This window comes from Meles meles, chromosome 12 (assembly GCF_922984935.1).
Source record: "Meles meles chromosome 12, mMelMel3.1 paternal haplotype, whole genome shotgun sequence".
Classification (NCBI taxonomy): Eukaryota; Metazoa; Chordata; class Mammalia; order Carnivora; family Mustelidae; genus Meles; species Meles meles.
Genome location: NC_060077.1, coordinates 15,059,832 through 15,079,387, shown reverse-complemented (window position 1 = coordinate 15,079,387; position 19,556 = coordinate 15,059,832). Strand labels below are relative to the sequence as shown.

General features: G+C 47.0%; 1 protein-coding gene across 1 annotated transcript in view; it reads right to left on the bottom strand.

The window, feature by feature from the left end:
- Window positions 1-19,556, bottom strand: part of DNAH10 (dynein axonemal heavy chain 10) — a 146,059-nt gene that overhangs the window by 112,351 nt on the left and 14,152 nt on the right. Inside the window, 9 exon segments of the mRNA XM_046025237.1 lie at window positions 1,274-1,425; window positions 2,004-2,176; window positions 2,937-3,062; window positions 5,017-5,193; window positions 12,039-12,233; window positions 14,486-14,684; window positions 16,331-16,521; window positions 17,957-18,187; window positions 18,773-18,930. Coding sequence (XP_045881193.1) covers window positions 1,274-1,425; window positions 2,004-2,176; window positions 2,937-3,062; window positions 5,017-5,193; window positions 12,039-12,233; window positions 14,486-14,684; window positions 16,331-16,521; window positions 17,957-18,187; window positions 18,773-18,930 — 1,602 coding nt within the window.

Sequence of the window (19,556 nt, the reverse complement as noted above, 5' to 3'; positions counted from 1 at the left end):
TTAAAAAAAAAAAAAACAAAAAAAAACAGTGACAATACCAAAATGCTGGCCAAGACCCAGAAAAAAAAATGGAACATACATTGTTGATGGAAATGCAAAATGGCACAGCTACTCTGGAAAACACCATGGCAATTAATAACAACAGTAATAATAATAAAGACTAAACATGCAAGCACTAAAGGACCCAGAAATTGCACTCCTGAGCATTTGTCCCAGAGAAATGAAACTCATGTTCATGTAAAGCCTCACACACAAATATTTTTCTAGCACAAATGTTTATTCATCATAGCCAAACCTGGAAATGACTCAGGTGTCCTTTAACAGGTGAATAGCTAAATTAGGGCACATTGAGACCATGGGATTTCAGCCACGGAAGAAACACACTACCGGTACATGTAACAACCTGGACAACCTTCCAGGGAATTATGCTAACAGAGAAAAGCCAATCCAAAAAGGTTACATGCGAATTCATTTAAGTAACACTCTTGAAATGACAAAATGATAGACGTGGAGAGCAGATTCGTGGTTGCAGGGTTTGGGGCTGGGAAACAGTGTGAAGTGCATAGGACTTTAAAATGGCAACATGAGGGGCACCTGAGTGGCTCAGTGGGTTAAGCCTCTGCCTTCGGCTCAGGTCATGATCTCAGGGTCCTGGGATTGAGCCCTCCCCGGCTCTCTGCTCAGTGGGGATCCTGCTTCCCTCGCCTCTCTCTCTGCCTGCTTGTGATCTCTGTCGACCAAATAGATAAATAAATCTTAAAAAAAAAAGGGGGGGGGTTGGCCATGAGTTCTCACTGCAGTGTGGAAACGCTCTGCATCTCGCCTTACCAGTGTCAACAGGTCTGGAGTGGGAGCTATAACAGTTTTGTTGAAGCATACCGTGGGGAGGGCACTGAGTAACATGCACAGCACCTCTCTGTATGAATTCTTACAACTGGGCATGAACCCACCAATTATTTCAAAATTAGAATTTCAATATTAGCAAAAGATAGAAAGATATTGGGGAAAAAAATAGAAGTCACTTTATTTTTGGAGGACAAGGTATCAGGTCAGCAGATTGTCCAAATGGCATCCCGTCTCATCTTCAGTCCCAACTAAAGCCTTGAGATTAAGTCTAAGTTCCACCAAGCATAAATGATTAGTGTTCAAAACTCAGGTGTTCGCGACATCTACATACACACAAGAAGCATAAATCAAAGAAAACGATCTTAAAGAAATTATTTTTGCATCCCGAATTCTACGAGGTAATAAACAGGTAGATGAATTGTGTTACCTAGTGAGCTCCAATTTAGTCTCTTATATCCAGACCTAAACACTCTCATTAATTCCTGGGAATGATCGTCGAGAAGGAGAGACTCTGCCTCATTTAACGTTCCTATGAGCCTGTGATGGTGGTCCAGCATGCGCTGTATTCCTTCCGTGTACCTGTGCGGCACAGTAAAGTCACTGATGCGAGCATGCACGATGGAGCTCATAAAAACCGTAACATTTTAAATAGGTTACAAAACACCATTAACTAGGCTAAAGCTTTGTTTTCTTTTTTCTTTTTTTTTTTTTTAAGCAGACTCCTCGGCCATCATGGAGCCCAGCATGGGGCTCAAACTCACAACCTTGTAATCGAGACCTGAGCCGAGACCACGAGTCAGACACTTAACCAGCTGAGCCACCCAAGCGCCCCTAGGCTAAAGCTTTGCTGGAGAGATGTGCAGGAATTGAAAACAATGCTGGTCTTCCTACTAACTTTCTTTTCTGGAAAATATTGGTTATTTTTCATTAGAAACTGTTATTTATGTTAACATGGAATGGCTTCGTTATCAATTTTAGATAAATAGATGAATACACAGTTTAAACATCGCTTAGTTTTCATTTCTAATCCTGGTGGCAATAAAATGCAGAAAAAAGAAAGCAGGAAAGGGTGAGTTTCGCATAAATTTCTAAGAATGTCTAAAGGGGTCCCGAGATCAAGAAGCTTACTATTGATTTAAGAGAAGAATCTTTTTTACCTAAGAAATTTGTCCTCCTGGAGAGCAACATTTCTTGCTAATTCGGGGACAGAGAATCCTAGCTGTTCCAAGTACTTTGTTTCATTAATAATCTCCTTGAGAGCCGGTGAAAAATTAATTACAAACATGGCCCCCTTTTCCAAGGTGGCCGTCTCGTCGGCAATGGAAGAAGTCTGTGGAAGAGAGGTCTCATGAGCATGGCGAGGGCGGTCCGAGAAGCAGCCCGCACAACCCAGGGCACACGTACATCTGGAGAGAGATCAGCAAAGGGCCCTGGATGGGGCCAGACTGATGAGCTGGCTGGAGCCAGCTCGGACACGTGTTCTGTTCAGCAAACAGTGTTTAAAGAATTCGATTTAGTCGCTCACTTTCCCAGACTGGTCAATTGCATGTAAATATCCAGAATTCTGGCTTCCCTTCCAGCCCCATCTGGGCCTCTGCCTTGGGTTTGGTCCCTGCTGCAGGATTTTGCAGACCACAGTCCTAAACCCAGCTCGCCCAGGTCTGTCCTGCCCTCCCCCGCCAGGAGGATTTCTTTACTGAGCATCTGCTGTCTGTCAGAGGCTCTGTAGAGCTCAAGTGCCGTGGACAAGGGTGTATCACGGGAAATGGCCTTCTCCTGCAGGTCAACGGACAGCTACTACGTACAGAGTTCGACTAGTGCTTTGTGTGTTGGTGTGACCTGCTCCGGCTCATTTTACAAATGGGGAAACTGAGGCTTGGAGTTAAGCTGCTCGCCCACAGAGTGAGCAGTGCTGCCAGATTCTGGCGCATTTCCTAGCCATGACATGATGCTGCCTCCGTCTCCTCCCCTGGCAGCCTGCGCCCTTCTTTGCCTTTGATTTTGGAAATACCTGTCCACACATCAAACCTCAAGAAAATGGCGGACGCCATCGTCTGCCCTCACCTGGGCAAGGACCTGGAAACACGTACCTTAGTGAGCAGGCTCTTCTTCATAAGAGTCGGCAGGACCAGCTCTGTGGTCTCTCTCCACTGCTCATACTTCCTGTCCTCATAGTCCTTCATGGCCCTCCCCACTACCAAGTACTTCTGTTTTACCTGTCAAGAAACTCAGGCAATTGTCAGTTTGCCCTGGGAAATAACACTTCTCTCTTTCTCTCCCTCCCTGTCCCTTTAAAAACAAAGTAACCTGTGAGCACATTTTGCAAAAGGAAGCATAGAATTTTTTACAAATTTTGGAGGGTGTGTTTAAGATGATATGGCTTGAAATCCACACCAACTAGCAGAGATCAGCAGACTCCAGCCCATGGCTGCCTTTGGTGCAGCCTGAGAGCAAAAAACAGTTTTTACATTTTTAAAGCATCAGCAGGAACCCAAAAAGAACGATGGTGCTTTGTGATGTGTGAAAAGCACGGGAAATTAGAGTTTTGGTGATGGTACGCGAAGTTTTGTAAGAACGCAGCCATGCCTGTTCCTTGTCCCCTTCTCCATGGCTGCTTTCTTGATACACCGTGGCAGGGTATGACCTGCAAATGCCTAAAACATTTACCCTCCCAACCTTTGAACAAATGGTTTGTCAACCCCGGTGATGGAACGTACAAACGCCCATGGACAGGGGAGGGACAGTATTATCAGAAAGATGGTCCCCCTCCAGAAAAGCGGGAGATCGAGTTCAGGGAGAAGCCCGTATGCCTGGTTACCTAGAAGATGCCGTATGGAGTAAGATACCAAAGATACAAAGGGCTGGTATCCACGATCTATAAAGAACTCCTCAAACGCAATACCCAAAAAACAGATAATCATGTCCAAAAATGGGCAAGAGACAGGAGCAGACACTTCTCCAAAGAAGACATACAAATGGCTAACAGACTCGTGAAAAATGTTCATCATCACTAGCCATCATGGAGGTTCAAATCAAAACCACATTGGGATACCACCTTATACCAGTCAGAATGGCCATAATTAACAAGACAGGAAACAACGTGTGTTGGAGAGGATGTGGAGAAAGGGGAACCCTCTTCCACTGTTGGTGGGAATGCAAGTTGGTGGGAATGCAAGTTGGTGCAGCCACTTTGGAGAACAGTGTGGAGATTCCTCAAGAAATTAAAAATAGAGCTTCTCTATGACCCTGCAATTGCACTACTGGGTATTTACCCCAAAGATACAGATGTAGTGAAAAAAAGGGGCACCTGCACCCCAATGTTCATAGCAGCAATGGCCACAGTCGCCAAACTGTGGAAAGAACCAAGATGCCCTTCAACAAATGAATGGATAAATATATAGTCCATTGGGGAGCCTGGGTGGCTCACTGGGTTAAAGCCTCTGCCTTCGGCTCGGGTCATGATCCCAGAGTCCTGGGATTGAGCCCCGCATGGGGCTCTCTGCTCAGCAGGGAGCCTGCTTCCTCCTCTCTCTGCCTGCCTCTCTGCCTACTTGTGATCTCTGTATCTCAAATTAATAAATAAAAAAAAATCTTTTAAAAAAAAGATGCAGTCCATATACACTATGGACTATTATGCCTCCATCACAAAGGATGAATACCCAACTTTTGTATCAACACAGATAGGACTGGAGGAGATTATGCTGAGTGAAGTAAGTCAGGCAGAGAGAGTCAGTTATCATATGGTTTCACTTACTTGTGGAGCATAAGGAATAACACGGAGGACATTAGAAGGAAAGGAAAAGTGAACTGGAGTGGGGAGATGAACCGCGAGAGACTGTGGACTCTGAGAAACAAACTGAGGGTTTGGGGGGGGTGTGGTGGGATGGGGATGAGCGAGCCTGGTGGTGGGTATTAGGGAGGGCACAGATTGCCTAGAGCACTGGGTGTGGTGCATAAACAGTGAATCTTGGAACACTGAAAAAAATAAATTTAAAAAAATAATAAGATGCCAAAGATAAAGAACACAAAAGATAGTTTTAAACCTGATCCTGAAATCAGGGACCACGGGAAAGACCTTCTAAGTGGAAGGCTTGGATGTGCCCCCACCGCGGGCAGCTGTCCCTCGTCTCTGAAATACGCGAGGGGACGACCCCAGCCAAAGTGACGCACCTCTCTTCCTCGCTCACTGTCCAGGATCTCCTCCACCTCCTGGAACCTGAGGATGGTGTGCTTGATCCGAAAGAACAGGGACCGTTCCCAGTAGATCGCACCTGCTACTGGAGGGTGATTCTTGTACAGCGGGGGGTTGTCCAGGTTCTGAACAAAGAGCTTATTAACGATATCAATCTGAAAAGCAATCAGAGGCACTCTGTCCATGGTACGCCTCGGCACGTGCACCAGAAAGACTGAACTTGGGGTTTGGGTCTCAAAACCAACGGACGCTGGAGCGTCAGACATCAAATGAGATACAGAATCACACTTTTGGCTGCTTATTATTTACTCTTTTTTCTTACACCCCAGCAGGTTTTTTTCCTTTGGTTTAACATAGGCAGTGCTCCAAATTGCCTTATGACTGCAGACTACGCACAATCATGTCACTGACTTAATAGATATATTTTTTAAAAGATTTTATTTATTTGACAGAGATCACAAGTAGGCAGAGAGGCAGGCAGGGAGAGAGGAGAAGCAGACTCCCCACTGAGCAGAGAGCCCGGTGCGGGGCTCGATCCCAGGACCCTGGGATCATGACCTGAGTCAAAGGCAGAGGCTTAACCCACTGAGCCACCCAGGCGCCCCAGATATTCTGAGATCTGTTCTAGGCAGGACCAGTGGCTAGGTCTACCCTGTGTGTGTGCACACCTGTACACATGCATGTACGCCCATGCACACACACACCGAGATTTTATAATTATTTGATTTTTTAAATTACAGTAAAATACATATGACGTAAAATTTACCATCTTTCAGGGCACCTGGGTGGCTCAGTGAGTTAAGCCTCTGCCTTCAGCTCAGGTCATGGTCTCAGGGTCCTGGGATCGAGCCCCACATCGGGCTCTCTGCTCAGCGGGGAGCCTGCTTCCCCCTCTTTCTCTACCTGCCTCTCTGCCTACTTGTGATCTCTTTCTCTGTGTCAAATAAATAAATAAAAACTTTAAAAATTTTTTAAAATTTCCAATCTTTCAGTGCCTTTTGGCAGCATTAAGCACATTGACACCTTCGTACCACCACCACCACCCGGCTCAGATGGTTTCATCCCTCCCAAACGGAGACTCCCATCCCCACAAAACACTGACTCCCCATCCTCCACCCCAACCTGTGGCCCTCACCCCTCTCCCTTCCGTCTCCTGAATTTGACTCCTCTATGTACCTCATGCAAGTGGAATCAAAGAGTGACTGAGCTGTTCTGTCTTCAGAAATGCCTTCAGCCTCATCCCTGCGGCAGCAGGTACCACAAGGTCCTTCCTTTTTAAGGCTGAGTCTTACTCCACTGCATGGAGAGACCACATTTTGTGTACCCATTCCTCCATCGGTAGACTCCCGGGCTGTTGGCACATTCTGGCCCACGTGCATAGTGCCGCTATGAACACAGATGTGCCATACCTCTTCGAGACCCTGTTTTCGCTTCTTGAGGGTCCATGCCCAGAAGTGGAATTGGGGGACCACATGGTCTGGACCCGCTTTTTAAAGCAGCAGCCCCTCACTCTCATGTGGGTAATTAGAGGGGGGAGACGCAATAGTAACCCCCCAGCAATGGTCCCGATCCCCAGAATCTATGAATATCTTATATTACATGACAAAGGGAACTCAAAGTTGCCAAGCAGCTGACCTTATAAGGGCGATGGCCCCAGATTAGCTGGGTGGGCCCGAGGGACCCACAAAGGCCCTTAAAAGAGGAAGAGGAAGGCAAAGCAGAAGGTCAGAGTGCTGGACACGGGACTAGCCATCGCTGGCTTTGAAGATGGAAGGGAGCCATGAATCTCTAAAAGCTGGGGATGGGGGCGGGGAGAAACAAACAAGGAAATGAATTCTCCCTAGAGACTCCAGAAAGGAAGCCAGCCCTGCTGACCCTTGGATTTCAACCCGATGAGACCAGGGCCGATTCCAGACCTTCAAAATCGTATGACAGGTAGCAAATCGGCGTGGTTCGAAGTCAGCAAGTTTGTGGCACCTTGTTCCAGCAGCAAGAGGAAACTACACGTTTGGAGATCCCTTCACCCCTTTATGTCTGATTACATCACATGGTCTCATTTTATCCTCTTAATAAAATCCTTTATCCTCTGGATAAAATGACAAGCAATTTTTTTTGGTCTGTTTCTCCCACTAGATACTGAGTCTTCAAAGGCAGAATCTATGTTTTGTTCCCCTCTCCATCTCTGTGCCTCACCCCACGTTTGGAATATGTGAACACCAGAGACATTCTTCTGAATCAATCTATAAATACGTATACAGTTAGCTAAGACTTCCGCAATGATTAAAGTGATCCTTACTACTAACTCACATAGAGCCCATCACAATGGGAGCGACAGAATATTGTCCTTGATAAATCCTTACTGAATTTCTTCACCAAACAAATCCACTTTGGTTCGGTTGCCTGGGGCGTGTTGTCCCATACTTATTGGGGAAAATGCCTCAGTTTTTCTGCACGTGGGTGCGAGAGACAGACAAGAGCGTGACTCCGTTCTCCACAGTTTGCCAAGTGTCTTCTACTGCTACGGCACCAATAGATCTAGCAATTACCTCTTTGCAATACTGCGCAAGAATATCATTGAATTTCATCATCATCTGTCGATTGATAGCTTCCCGTGAACGAATATGCTTAAATTTTAAAAGCATGTCGAATGCTGCTTCAGCTGACCGAAGCGTCTTAAAGGATTCATCAATAAAATTTTTTGCTTCTTTCTCAATTACCTGCCGATAAATAAGTAAATAAATAAATAAAAATAAAATAAAACCATCCTCATGTATGAAACAAGACAAAACCAGGGGCGCCTGGGTGGCTCACTGGGTTAAGCATCTGCCTTCTGTTCAGGTCATGGTCTCAGGGTCCTAGGATTGAGCCCTACATCGTGCTCTCTGCTCAGCGGGGAGCCTGATTCCGCCCCCGCCCCCCGCCTGCCTCTCTGCCTACTTGTGATCTCTGCCAAATAAATAGATAAAATCTAAAAAAAAAAAAAAAAGAAAAGAAAAGAAAAGAAACAAGACAAAACCAGAGGGAGACAAACCATAAGAGACTCTTCATCTCAGGAAACAAACTGAGGGTTGCTGGATGGGGAGAAGTTGGGGGGATGGGATGGCTGGGTGAAGGACTTTGGGGAGGGTATGTGCTATGGTGAGTGCAGTGAATTATGCAAGACTGATGAATCACAGACCCGTACCCCGAAGCAAATAATACATTGTATGTTAGTAAAAATAATAATTTTTAAAAAGTCCTCATGTCCCTGTAATTATCCTGAGAAAACAAACTGGCAAGAAATAAGCAAAAACAAATTCGTGACTTGAGATGGGTGTCCAGTGTGCTTTAGCGGAAGCTGGTGTCCAGTTAAAAACAACAGACTGGCTGTGCTGGTTTTCCATTCTCTCCCCTCGTTCTGTTCAAAATGATCGAAAGGAAATTTTTTAAGTGTTAACTCATAGAGACAAAGAAAATGGGAGAGGACACAACAGTAAGAGGAGAGAGTTCATGAATTTTAGGCAGACGGAAATAAACGTTACAGAAGGCACAGAATTACAACCTGATGCTGGCAACAAGGGAAGCAGGTGGGAACCGGTTTCCTTCGCATGAAATCTCCAGGAGCCTGAACACCTGGAGACACCAGACACCAGGAGGGTGAGAGGTAGACACACGATCCCTTCTCTACAGAGCAGAGCCAGGCCACTATTCTTCCTCTATACCCTCATTCTGCCCTACTCTAAAAAGAGTAGGGTTAGTTCTGGAAAAAATTAAGTCAGAATGACATCAGAGCTCAGGGGAGCCTGGGTGGCTTAGTCGGTTAAACGCCTCACTCTCGATTTTGGCTTAGGTCATGATCTCAGGGTCATGAGACTGAGTCTGACATTAGGCTCCACACTGGGCATGAAGCCTGCTTAAGATTCTCTCTCTCCCCCCCTCCGCCCCCCAACTTTGCACACACACACACACACACACACACACACTCACTCTCTCAAAAAAAAGGGGGGGCACCTAGGTGGTTTAAAGCTTCTGCCTTTGGCTCAGGTCATGATCCCAGGGTCCTGGGATCGAGCCCCGCATCAGGCTCTCTGCTCATCGGGGTGCCTGCTTCCCCCTCTCTCTGCCTGCCTCTCTGCCTACTTGTGATCTCTGTCAAATAAATAAATAAATAAAATCTTCAAAAAAAAATCATGTTTATAGCAGCAATGTCCACAATAGCCAAACTATAGAAAGAACCTAGATGTCCATCAACAGATGACAGATAAAGAAGTGTGGTATATATATATATATATATATACCACACATATATATACATACATACACATATATATATACACACACACATACCTACATACATACACACACAATAGAATACTATGCAGCCATCAAAAGAAATGAAATCTTGCCATTTGCAATGACATGGATGGAACGAACTACGTCCATCCACGTGGATGGAATTACGCTGAGCAAAATAAGTCAATCAGAAAAAGACAATTATCATATGATCTCTCTGATATGAGGAATTTGAGAGGCAAAGTGGGAGGTTTGGGGGGTAGGGAAGGAAAAAATGAAACAAGATGGGATCGGGAGGGAGACAAACTGTAAGAGACTCTTAATCTCACAAAACAAACTGAAGGTTGCTAGGGGGTGGGGGGGTAGGGAGAGGGTGGTTGGGTTATGGACACTGGGGAGGGTATATGCTATGGTGAGTGCTGTGAAGTGTGTAAGCCTGATGATTCACAGACCTATACCCCTGGGGCAAATAATACATTGTATGTTAATAAAATATAATTTTTTAAAAAATCAGAATTCTAATAACACGGGAAGCTAGAAATCAATGAATACCCTCAAATTTCTGAAAAAAGTTATTTCAACCTTAAATTCTATAGCTAATTTTATTTCAGAATCCACACCTGCAAAACTCCAAAAATACATGTCCCATGAAAACTTTCTTAGGAAGCTCTTAAAAAATGTGCTCCAGGGGAGCCTGGGTGGCTCAGTGGTTTAAGCCACTGCCTTCGGCTCAGGTCATGATCTCAGGGTCCTGGGATCGAGCCCCGCATCGGGCTCTCTGCTTGGCGGGGAGCCTGCTTCCCTCTCACTCTCTCTGCCTGCCTCTCTGCCTACTTGTGATCTCTCTCTGTCAAATAAATAAATAAAATCTTTAAAAAAAAAAATAAAAGGGAAGAGGAGGGGTCTGAAACCATCAGCAGGAGAGGCAAAGCTACAGACTGCTTCTTTAAAAAAAAAAAAGTGCTCCATAAAAAAATAAGAAATAAATAAAATTTTTTTAAATGTGCTCTAGCATCACAAAGAGCTACAAGGAAAGAGGGAGATACAAAATCTAGAAAACAGGATCCAACACAGATAAGAAAAGATAAGAAGTCCTAGAATGACTACTTTGCAGTAAGTCTAAAGAGGAAACAATTTAGACTGGAGCAGAAAAAGAGAGCGCTCTGGGACAAAGGCCTCCAGGAAAATAAAAGCACTGATATTTTTGAGCAGGTGGAACCCATTAGATACGTGGCAGAGATGTTACAGAAGTTGCAAAAAAAAAAAAAAAAAAACATAATAACAAGTATGTAAATAACCAGGCAAATAAAAATAAAAGCAATGACTAACTTTAGGAAAAACAAAGTGTCGTAAGAGAAAGGTGGTGTGGTTACAATGGGCTTCTTGGCTCAGTAGTGAACAATGTTGGCACAGACATAACAAGTAAACACTAACCATTAATTTAACCAAAAATTATGATAGAACTACATTAGATGACAAAGATGCAAAGAGGGATAGGGGTAGGAATAGGAAAGGCAAGTCCGTATCTACTCTGAAAAGTTAATAGGTGTCTGAAACCGTTTAAATTTGATAAATCAGAAAGTAACCACACTGGCATGTTCTTTAGAAAACAAGAAGGTAAACAACAACAAAAAAAATCATAACTTCATCTAGAGTTATGAAAAATGACAGTAATAATGGGAATGGAGAAGAGTTAGCTTGGGGCTGCTTTTTCTTATTGGTAGCCTTTCAGTACCACTTGATAAAGTGACTTAATGAAAAGTTTGATTTAAAAATTAACAACAGGGGAGCCTGGGTGGCTCAGTGGGCTGGTCCTCTACCTTCAACTCAGATCATGATCTCAGGGTCCTGGGACCGAACCCCACATCGGACTCTCTGCTCAGCGGGGAGCCTGCTTCCCCCCTCTCTCTCTGCCTGCCTTTCTGCCTACTTGTGATCTCTGCCTGTCAAATAAATAAATAAATAAATAAATAAATAAATAAATAAAATCTTTAAGGAATAAAAATGGAAGTGTTCAGATAACCCAAGAAGAACTGTCTGGGGTTCTCCATATAAAAATATATGCTCTGGGGTTATAAATGGGAATACTACTGATGTACTTCCCACATGAAGCTGGAATGGAACGCACAATGAACCATCCACCATCCTATCACACCGTGTGGAGTGAAACTATATTCTCAGGTACAGTCTCCCTTCTACGGCTCTGCCTCATCCACACCCTAAGCTGCAACTTCCTGCATCATCTCCCCACCTCCTGTCATACCCCAGCCCAGATCAGCCTATACCATGACCAGAAGAACCTTCCTCAACCATAATTCTGATGACCTGACCCCACTGGTGAACAACCTTCAGTGGGTTCCCTACTATCTACTAAATCAAGTTTCACTCATCACCCTCCTAGGTCTTCTCCAATTATACACCCAACCCAGCTTTGAGGAAATGCTACTGTGTCTGGCTTGATTTAACCTCATTCTACCTAGGGATAGGAATGAGGACAAAGATGATTAAGGAATGTTCACATCTACTTTATACTCCTCCATATTGCTTTTTTTTTGTTTTGTTTCATTTTTTGGTTTGTTGTTTGTTTTTGTTTTGTTTTGGTTTTTTACAAATAAGCATTACTTTTTGTGACTTAAAAAAAAATTCTAAGCTTAACTAAATAACTAATTTAACATAGGGAAAACATAGTATCTGCTTCCGAGTTTAAAAGGATCGATGGGTTACTTGCCAGAACTTCAATCTTGAAATCATCCATCACGTATTTCCAGTACTGGGAAGACTTGATGCTGAAAGGGTCAAAGGCCAGGTTTTCCATGGGGGTGACCAGGCTGTCCACCCTGCATAGGACATCATCAATGCGCTTGGGATCCCCCGTCACTGCCTTTAGTTCGGGACCAAATATATTGTAGAATTCCTCCATAACCTGCCCAAACAAAACAAAATATAAGGAAGTTGCCTTTTGGTTTTCTCACGAATGTTCTAACTACAAATAAATTGCATCTAGATCTGCCTGAGGGCAAGAATCAGGTCACACAGGGGTGCCTGGTGACTTTGTCAGTTGGGCGTCTGACTCAAACTCTTGGCTCAGGTCATGATCGCAGGGAGGTAGGTCAAGTCCCGAGATGGGCTTCACACTCAGCAGAGAGTCTGCTTGAGATCTCTCCCTCTGGGGCACCTGGATGGCTCAGTGGGTTAAAGCCTCTGCCTTCAGCTCAGGTCATGATCCCAGGGTCCTGGGATCGAGCCCCACATCGGGCTCTCTGCTCTGTGGGGAGCCTGCTTCCTCCTCTCTCTCTCTCTCTCTCTCTCTCTCTCTCTGCCTGCCTCTCTGCCTACTTGTGATCTCTGTCTGTCAAGTAAATAAATAAAATCTTAAAAAAAAAAAAAAGATCTCTCCCTCTGCCTCTCCCCCTCCACCAGACTACGGTCTGGTACACACTTTAAGAGCCTCCTCGACTGCACTTTTCAGAGCATTTACATCAGCTGTAGCTATGTATCTGTACAACTGTTCCGTCTACTATCTTTCTTCTACCAGACTGTAAGCTCCCTGAAGTCACAGGCTAGGGATGTGCTTGCCAGGGCCATCTTCATAGGTGTGTGACCCAGGCAGGTCCATAGTGCTCCAAGCTCAAAAGGGCCCCATGCTGGGTTTAAGGCTCTGCTCTTACCTTCTTGAAATTCTTCATAACTTCATCTTTGCATGTGTTTTGTAAATGAAGTCTGATGGACAGTTGTGCACACATATGAGCAGGTAACCAGGATCTGCGTGTCCCCTGCTCCTTTCCACATACAGCATGTGACGCCCCATGACCCCACGGGCACAGGAATCTGGTGGGCCCACCATGTGTGGCAGTTTGAGGACATTCGCAGTCAGGACAAGTAAGTGTGTTGCATGAACAATAAGTACACGAGGACACCAGCTACTCCGCAAGACCACGTTCTCCCTTCAAACCAGGCTTTGCTTCAGACATAGGGGCCCACAAACCATTCTGAGAAGCACGCCTGAACAGGAAACAGACCCTACGGCTTCCTGTTCCTGAACTTCCCCATGTTCACCAGCGACGTGTCCTGAAATGAGGACATAGGAGGGACAGCAGAAACCACGAAGAACTCTCCGTTCCGTCCCAGCCCTTCCCCTCTCGTCAGCAAGCCATTGGGGGAGAGGAGCCGGGCAGGATGTGCACGCATCAAGAAGTGAGAGGAAAAGTTTTGTGCGGCGTCGCCACTGCCCTGGCAACAAGGACACACGTGAGCACATCCAAGTGACAAGACACAAACTGACTCCACATACGAGCTAAATGCCCTGGTCTTCGCATTTTAAGCCAACACTGCACCATTTAAGGATGAATGTCAAAATTCATGGAGTAATTTAAATGTTTGGTTTCCCTTTACTCTCTTTACTTTGCTACGGTCGTGGCAAAAACTAAAGCCCACTGAGGACACACCAGGAGAGCAAGAGAAGCTTTATATTTTAATGTTCGTAATAGCATTTTTTTTTTCCTGATTTTTGAACAAGGGGTCCCACGTCTGTTTGCACTGGGCACCACGGCTTAGGTGACCCGCCCTGGATCTGCTCCCTCTGTTTCTCTAGCGGCAAGCCAGGTGCCTGGCACAAATGAGTTCCCAACAAATACTGAGAATGAATGAATGCAACAACCTTCGTGAGACAAAGGACTGTGGGTCATTCATCCACTCAGCCACAAAACCCTTTTACATTCCCTTAGGAGAGAGAGGGATCAGATAAACGGGAGTCACCAATGGATTCGTAGCCGAGGAAGTAATGGGCAAGCGTGATGTGGCTTCAGGAGAGTCGAGAGAGAAGTCTTGGCGTGGACTCTGAGAAATTCCAACATTTAAGGGGAAGACAGAGGAGAAGGATTTTGCAAAAGACACAGAGAAGGAACAGCCAGAGGTCAAAGGACAGCAAAAAGCAGGGCGAAGGAGGGGTGTCGCAGAAGACAAGGAAAAGTTGCAAGAATTCTGGTGTGGCTCTGGCATGTTCTGGTACATTCTGAATGCTCTCTCAAGTGCTTCCCCTGCCAGACGCCGCCTGCCTCCTGGCTTTCCCCGACATAGAGAATGTGCCATTAAAAAGCCAAACCGTCGGCCATGGGGCAAGTCCTGACTCCGGCCGGCTTCATGCACAGCAGAGAAAGCCTCCGCCAGCCTTCCCACCTGCAAAACGTTGCAGAGATCCTGGCAGATGGAGGCCATGTAATCCGTTCTCTCAAACAGCCGCTTGCGGTCAAACTCCCACCGAGCTTCTCTCCCCGAAGCCTCGATCTTGGCCCTGGTGTCGAAATAGGCCTTCTTCCACATGTGGAGGGCGTTCCTGGCCTCCAGGGTTTTGTGCTGGGCGCTGGCTCGATTCTCTCTGCGAAGGAAAAGAGAGGCTGTGATGGGGGTTAGCGAGCAGCCATGGGTCTGAGCCGCGCCCTCCAAGGGCCGCAGGCTTGGAAGAGGAGAGCTCTCCCCGAGGACCAGGGCCTTTCTGATCTCACAGCCTGGTGGGGAAAGCTCACTGGGCAAGCAGCTGCTCCGCCCCAGTGTGTAAAGGTGTCATAGCCTTACACACCTGCCCGGTCCGCATCAGGAGCCACGCCCGGGCTGATCTTGGCCACGGCTGCCCACACTGCTGGCAGGAGCTGCCCTTCCCCCAGGGAGTTTTCTGACTTTTTGGGGGGGGGGGGGGAGTGAAGATCTGTATCTTTTCCAACATTGGATCCTAGAGGCTCTCCCACCTCAGGGGCCTAGGGTCCAGAAGGAAGTTTCCCTCTTGACGGTGGGATTTTGTCTCCCCCGAGATAACCAAGGAAGAAGGTCCTGATTAAGATAAAATAATCGGGACCCCTGGGTGGCTCAGTGGGTTAAGCCTCTGCCTTCTGCTCAGGTCATGATCTCAGGGTCCTGGGATCGAGCCACCCGGCATCGGGCTCTCTGCTCAGCAGGGAGCATGCAGGACAGTCTCTCTGCCCTTCCACCCGCTCAGGCACTCACTCTCAATTTCTCTCTAAAGCACATCAATTAATCTTTGTTAAAAATTAAGATAAATAAAACAACCTATGTATCCCAACAACGGGCTTTTACTGGGCCATAGAGAGGAGAGAAGCACAGCTACCCCTGCCCCAACACGGGGACTTTGAAAACGTGACGCCGAATGAAAGGAGATGCTCACAGAGGACCCCACGCTGGAAGACTCTGTCGGCACGAAGAGGCAAATCCATAGAGGCAGAAAGTAGATCTGCGGTTGCCCAGGGCCAGGTGGGTCGGGAGGACAGAGGGGACAGCTCCAGGGTATGGGGCTCCTTCTCAAACTGAGAGGAGTATTCTACCATCAATTACGAGGACGGACACAGGACTCTGAAGAGCCACTGAGTTGTACAATCTAAATGGGTGAATTTCAGTAAAGCTGTTCAAGATCTTTTTTGTTTTTGTTTTTATTAGGTAGATGCCACAGCCAGTATGAAGCCCAAGGTGGGGCTCAAACTCACGACCCCGAGATCAACACCTGAGCTGAGACACATAGGGGCACCTGGGTGGCTCAGTGGGTTAAGCCTCTGCCTTCGGCTCAGGTCATGATCTCAGGGTCCTGGGACTGAGTCCTGCATCGGGCTCTCTGCTCCATGGGGAGCCTGCTTCCTTCTCTCTCTCTGCCTGCCTCTCTGCCTGCCTCTCTGCCTACTTGTGATCTCTGTGTGTCAAATAAAAAAATAAATAAAATCTTAAAAAAAAAAAAAAGAGGGGCACCTGGGTGGCTCAGTGGGTTAAGCCTCTGCCTTCGGCTCAGGTCATGGTCCCAGGGTCCTGGGATCGAGCCCTGCATCAGGCTCTCTGCTCAGCAAGGAGCCTGCTTCCCTCTCTCTCTGGCTGCGTCTCTGTCTACTTGTGATCTCTGTCTGTCAAATAAATAAATAAAATCTTAAAAAAAAAAAAAAAAAGTCAGACACGTCCCAGACAGGAGCCAGCCAGGCGCCCCGACAGCTGAGAACTCGAGACGACCTCAGCGCGCCGACTTCTTACTTGAACAGAGTGCGCAGGTTAACCACTTTGCAGACTCTCTCGGCGATTTCCCAGGCAATCCGCTCCATGAGCGGGATCATCCTCTCGTCTTTGTTGTAGTGCCGGGAGATGATCCACACCATCCGCAGGGCGCTCATCATGGACGGGATCGTCTCCAAGACCACGTGGAAGCTGGAGCCATGCGTGATGTTCTAACCGAGAGAACGAGCGACCTCAGCCTCGGGGTCAAGTAGGTCACTGAACTACACGGACGCGGGACGCTTCCCTCGTCCTAATTCTAAAGTAAATACGCTCATACGGGAGAAGGGTGTCACCCCCGAAAAGAAGTCTGACGTCGTCTGGACGCATGGACATGGAAAGAGAGAAGATTTTCAACGAAAGGAAATAAAGCGATTTGCAGGAATGTATAAAGTATGAGTGTGCGTATAGAGAGATCTACAGAGCGAGAATAGACAGAAAAAGAACGTATGCGTATGTCTACTGAGTATACATGTGCACACCCAGGACACGGTGCACGTGGCAGACTGTCTTTTCCAAAAGCAGCCCCAGCCTCCTGACTGCACTCCCCGCCCCCGCCATGAAGGGACGGCGTTATCTTCGCCCGTCAAATCCCCCCAGACTGCTACTTGTTTAGCCAGCAGAATATGGCAGAGGTAATGTGGTACCCCTTCTGAGCACAGCCCTTAGCTGGCCTGCTTCTGGTCTCTTGGACCCCGTTACCCTGAAGCCACCAGGCCTGGAGACACCCAAGCCACATGGAGAAATCCCGGGGGATGAGGTACCGTGTGGAGAGAAAGAAGCCCGGGGCACCCAGGTGCCAACCCAGGTGCCAGCCATGTGGGCGAAGAAGCCACTGGGGGTGTGGGGGCACCTGGGGGGCTCAGTCGATGAAGCGTCTGCCTTCAGCTCAGGTCATGATCCCATCATCCTGGGATCGAGTCCCGCATCGGGCTCTCTGCTCCGCTGGAAGCCTGAGCTTCTCCCTCTCCCTCTGCCGCTCCCCCTGCTTGTGTTCTAGCTCCCTTTCTCTCTCAAATAAATAAAATATCTTTTAAAAAGAGCAAAGATTGAAAAGAAAAAAAAAAGAACAACTGAAAAAGCCCACAGATGGGGATACTGCAAAACATAAATCTGATGAGGAGCTTATTTGCAAAAAAAGAAAAGAAAGAAAAAAGTGTTTAACTCCTAAATCAATAAGATGACATCAAAAACGGGGAAAAGATTAAAACGGACATTTTTATCAAAGAAAGGAGCACGTGACAAGGTGCTCGATGTCATTCGTTTCTAGGGAATTCAGGTCGAAAGCACAAGGACGTCGTCTATTATGTGCACAAGATGACGACCCCACTTACAGAAAACACCTAAACTGGGCGAAGTCAGAGAGTGGGATCGAGGTGACCGGGGTGCTGGGAGGAGGGAACCGTTGGGTCAGGAGCTCTGGGTTTATGTTTGGGGATGAAATGCTTACAGGGAGGACGATGGGTGCTCGGCACCCTGTGTGAGCTACACGCTTGCAAGGGGTTAAAACCACCAACATCCTATGCGTGTTGCCACAGTCATTTAAATGTGGAATCACAAAAGGAAACTCAATCCCTGACCTTCCGAAGCGCCGGGCCGCCCGCGTACCTTGAAATGGCGTTCCACCGTGGACAGGAACCGCACATTGTCGGAAGCCTCCATGTGGAGTTTGAATAACTCGGTCAAGACTGGCTGCAGGTTAGCTACGAGCATGGAATCCGCCTCCTTGATCACATCCAGGACCTTCCGGACTACTGGAAGCTTGGTCTGCTCGTGGAGCGCGCTCAGTGTTGCGTTTCTTTCCCGCCAGAATTCAATCTCCGCCAGGGGACCGTTACCCTGAGAGGTGACATGAACACACAAGGTGTCATCCTTGACATGGAGCACACACGCGCGTTTCCTTCTCCAGCTGCTCCAGATAGGAATCAATACATGCACTTGACCTAGGATGGTCCAATCAGACTGGATCCAAGGACTCTGGCTAGGAAGGCTGCAAAGACACTGCCTTTCTCCAGGCAACATGACGGGGGATGGAAGAAGTTGCCACCGTGAAGGCAACCAATCTGAGGAGGACAGAACGGAGAGGAGAGATTCCCAGAGAAACACAGCCAGACCAAACCATACCTGAAACCAGCCCTGCCTCTGGACTTTTCAATTATGGGAGCCCACCAATGGTCTCTTGTTGAAGCCAACCAAGTAACATTTCCTGTTTCTGGCGGCCCAAGCATTCTGACTGACACATGGTATTATCCTCGTCAGGCCGGAGTGTGGTCTGGTAGCATGCTGAACATCAGCAAGCCCAAGAACAACATCGTGGGTGTGTTTGCTTTGATCCTTAAGGAGGTCACAGAACCGTACGAACAGAGGCTGGATCAAACAGATCCCCAGACTCCCCGGAATGAGCAAAGGGACGGCCTAACCTACCTGGGGAGTCTTTTTCAGCTGGTCCTCAATGGCTGCAGAGATGAGGTTGAGCCAGTTGATCACGCACTGCTCTAAGGCTTCCACAGCTTCTGGGTCGGCGGCCAGGTCAGACACCTCTCTCTCCACACTGATGCTTGGCATTTCTAACTTGATCTCACCTAGCAGAACAGAAATGGTCACTTGCTTAGCCGCTCATCTGGGGGAAAATGATTACAGACAGTAACATTCGAGGTTTTCTCTCCAGACATCAGTCCAGTAAGATCTGATACAGCCCCTGTCCTGACCTGTCTGTAGTTTGTTTCTTCCGTTAGAATGCAACTAGGGGCACCTGGGTGGCTCAGGTCATGGACGTGGAGTCCCGGGTTTGAGTCCCGCACTGGGCTCCCTGCTCAGCAGACAGCCTGCTTCTCCCTCTGGCCTCTCCCCTCTCATGCTCTCTCTCTCAAATAAAAAAAAATAAATAAAATCTTTAGAATGCAACTAAAAAATGTAAATCATTGTAAGAGTGCTAATATGGGTCACAGAGGGGAACTGGGTGGTTCAGAGGGTTAAGCCTCTGCCTTCGGCTCAGGTCATGATCCCAGGGTCCTGGGATTGAGCCCCGTGTTGGGCTCTCTGCTCGGCGGGGAGCCTGACTCCCCCTCTCTCTCTGCCTGCCTTTCTGCCTACTTGTGATCCCTATCAAATAAATATTTTTTTTTTAATTTTAAAAATAAAGTTTAAAAAAAGGAGCTTTTTCAATGGACAGCCAATAACTTAGAAAAAGCCATTCATAAATGTCCCA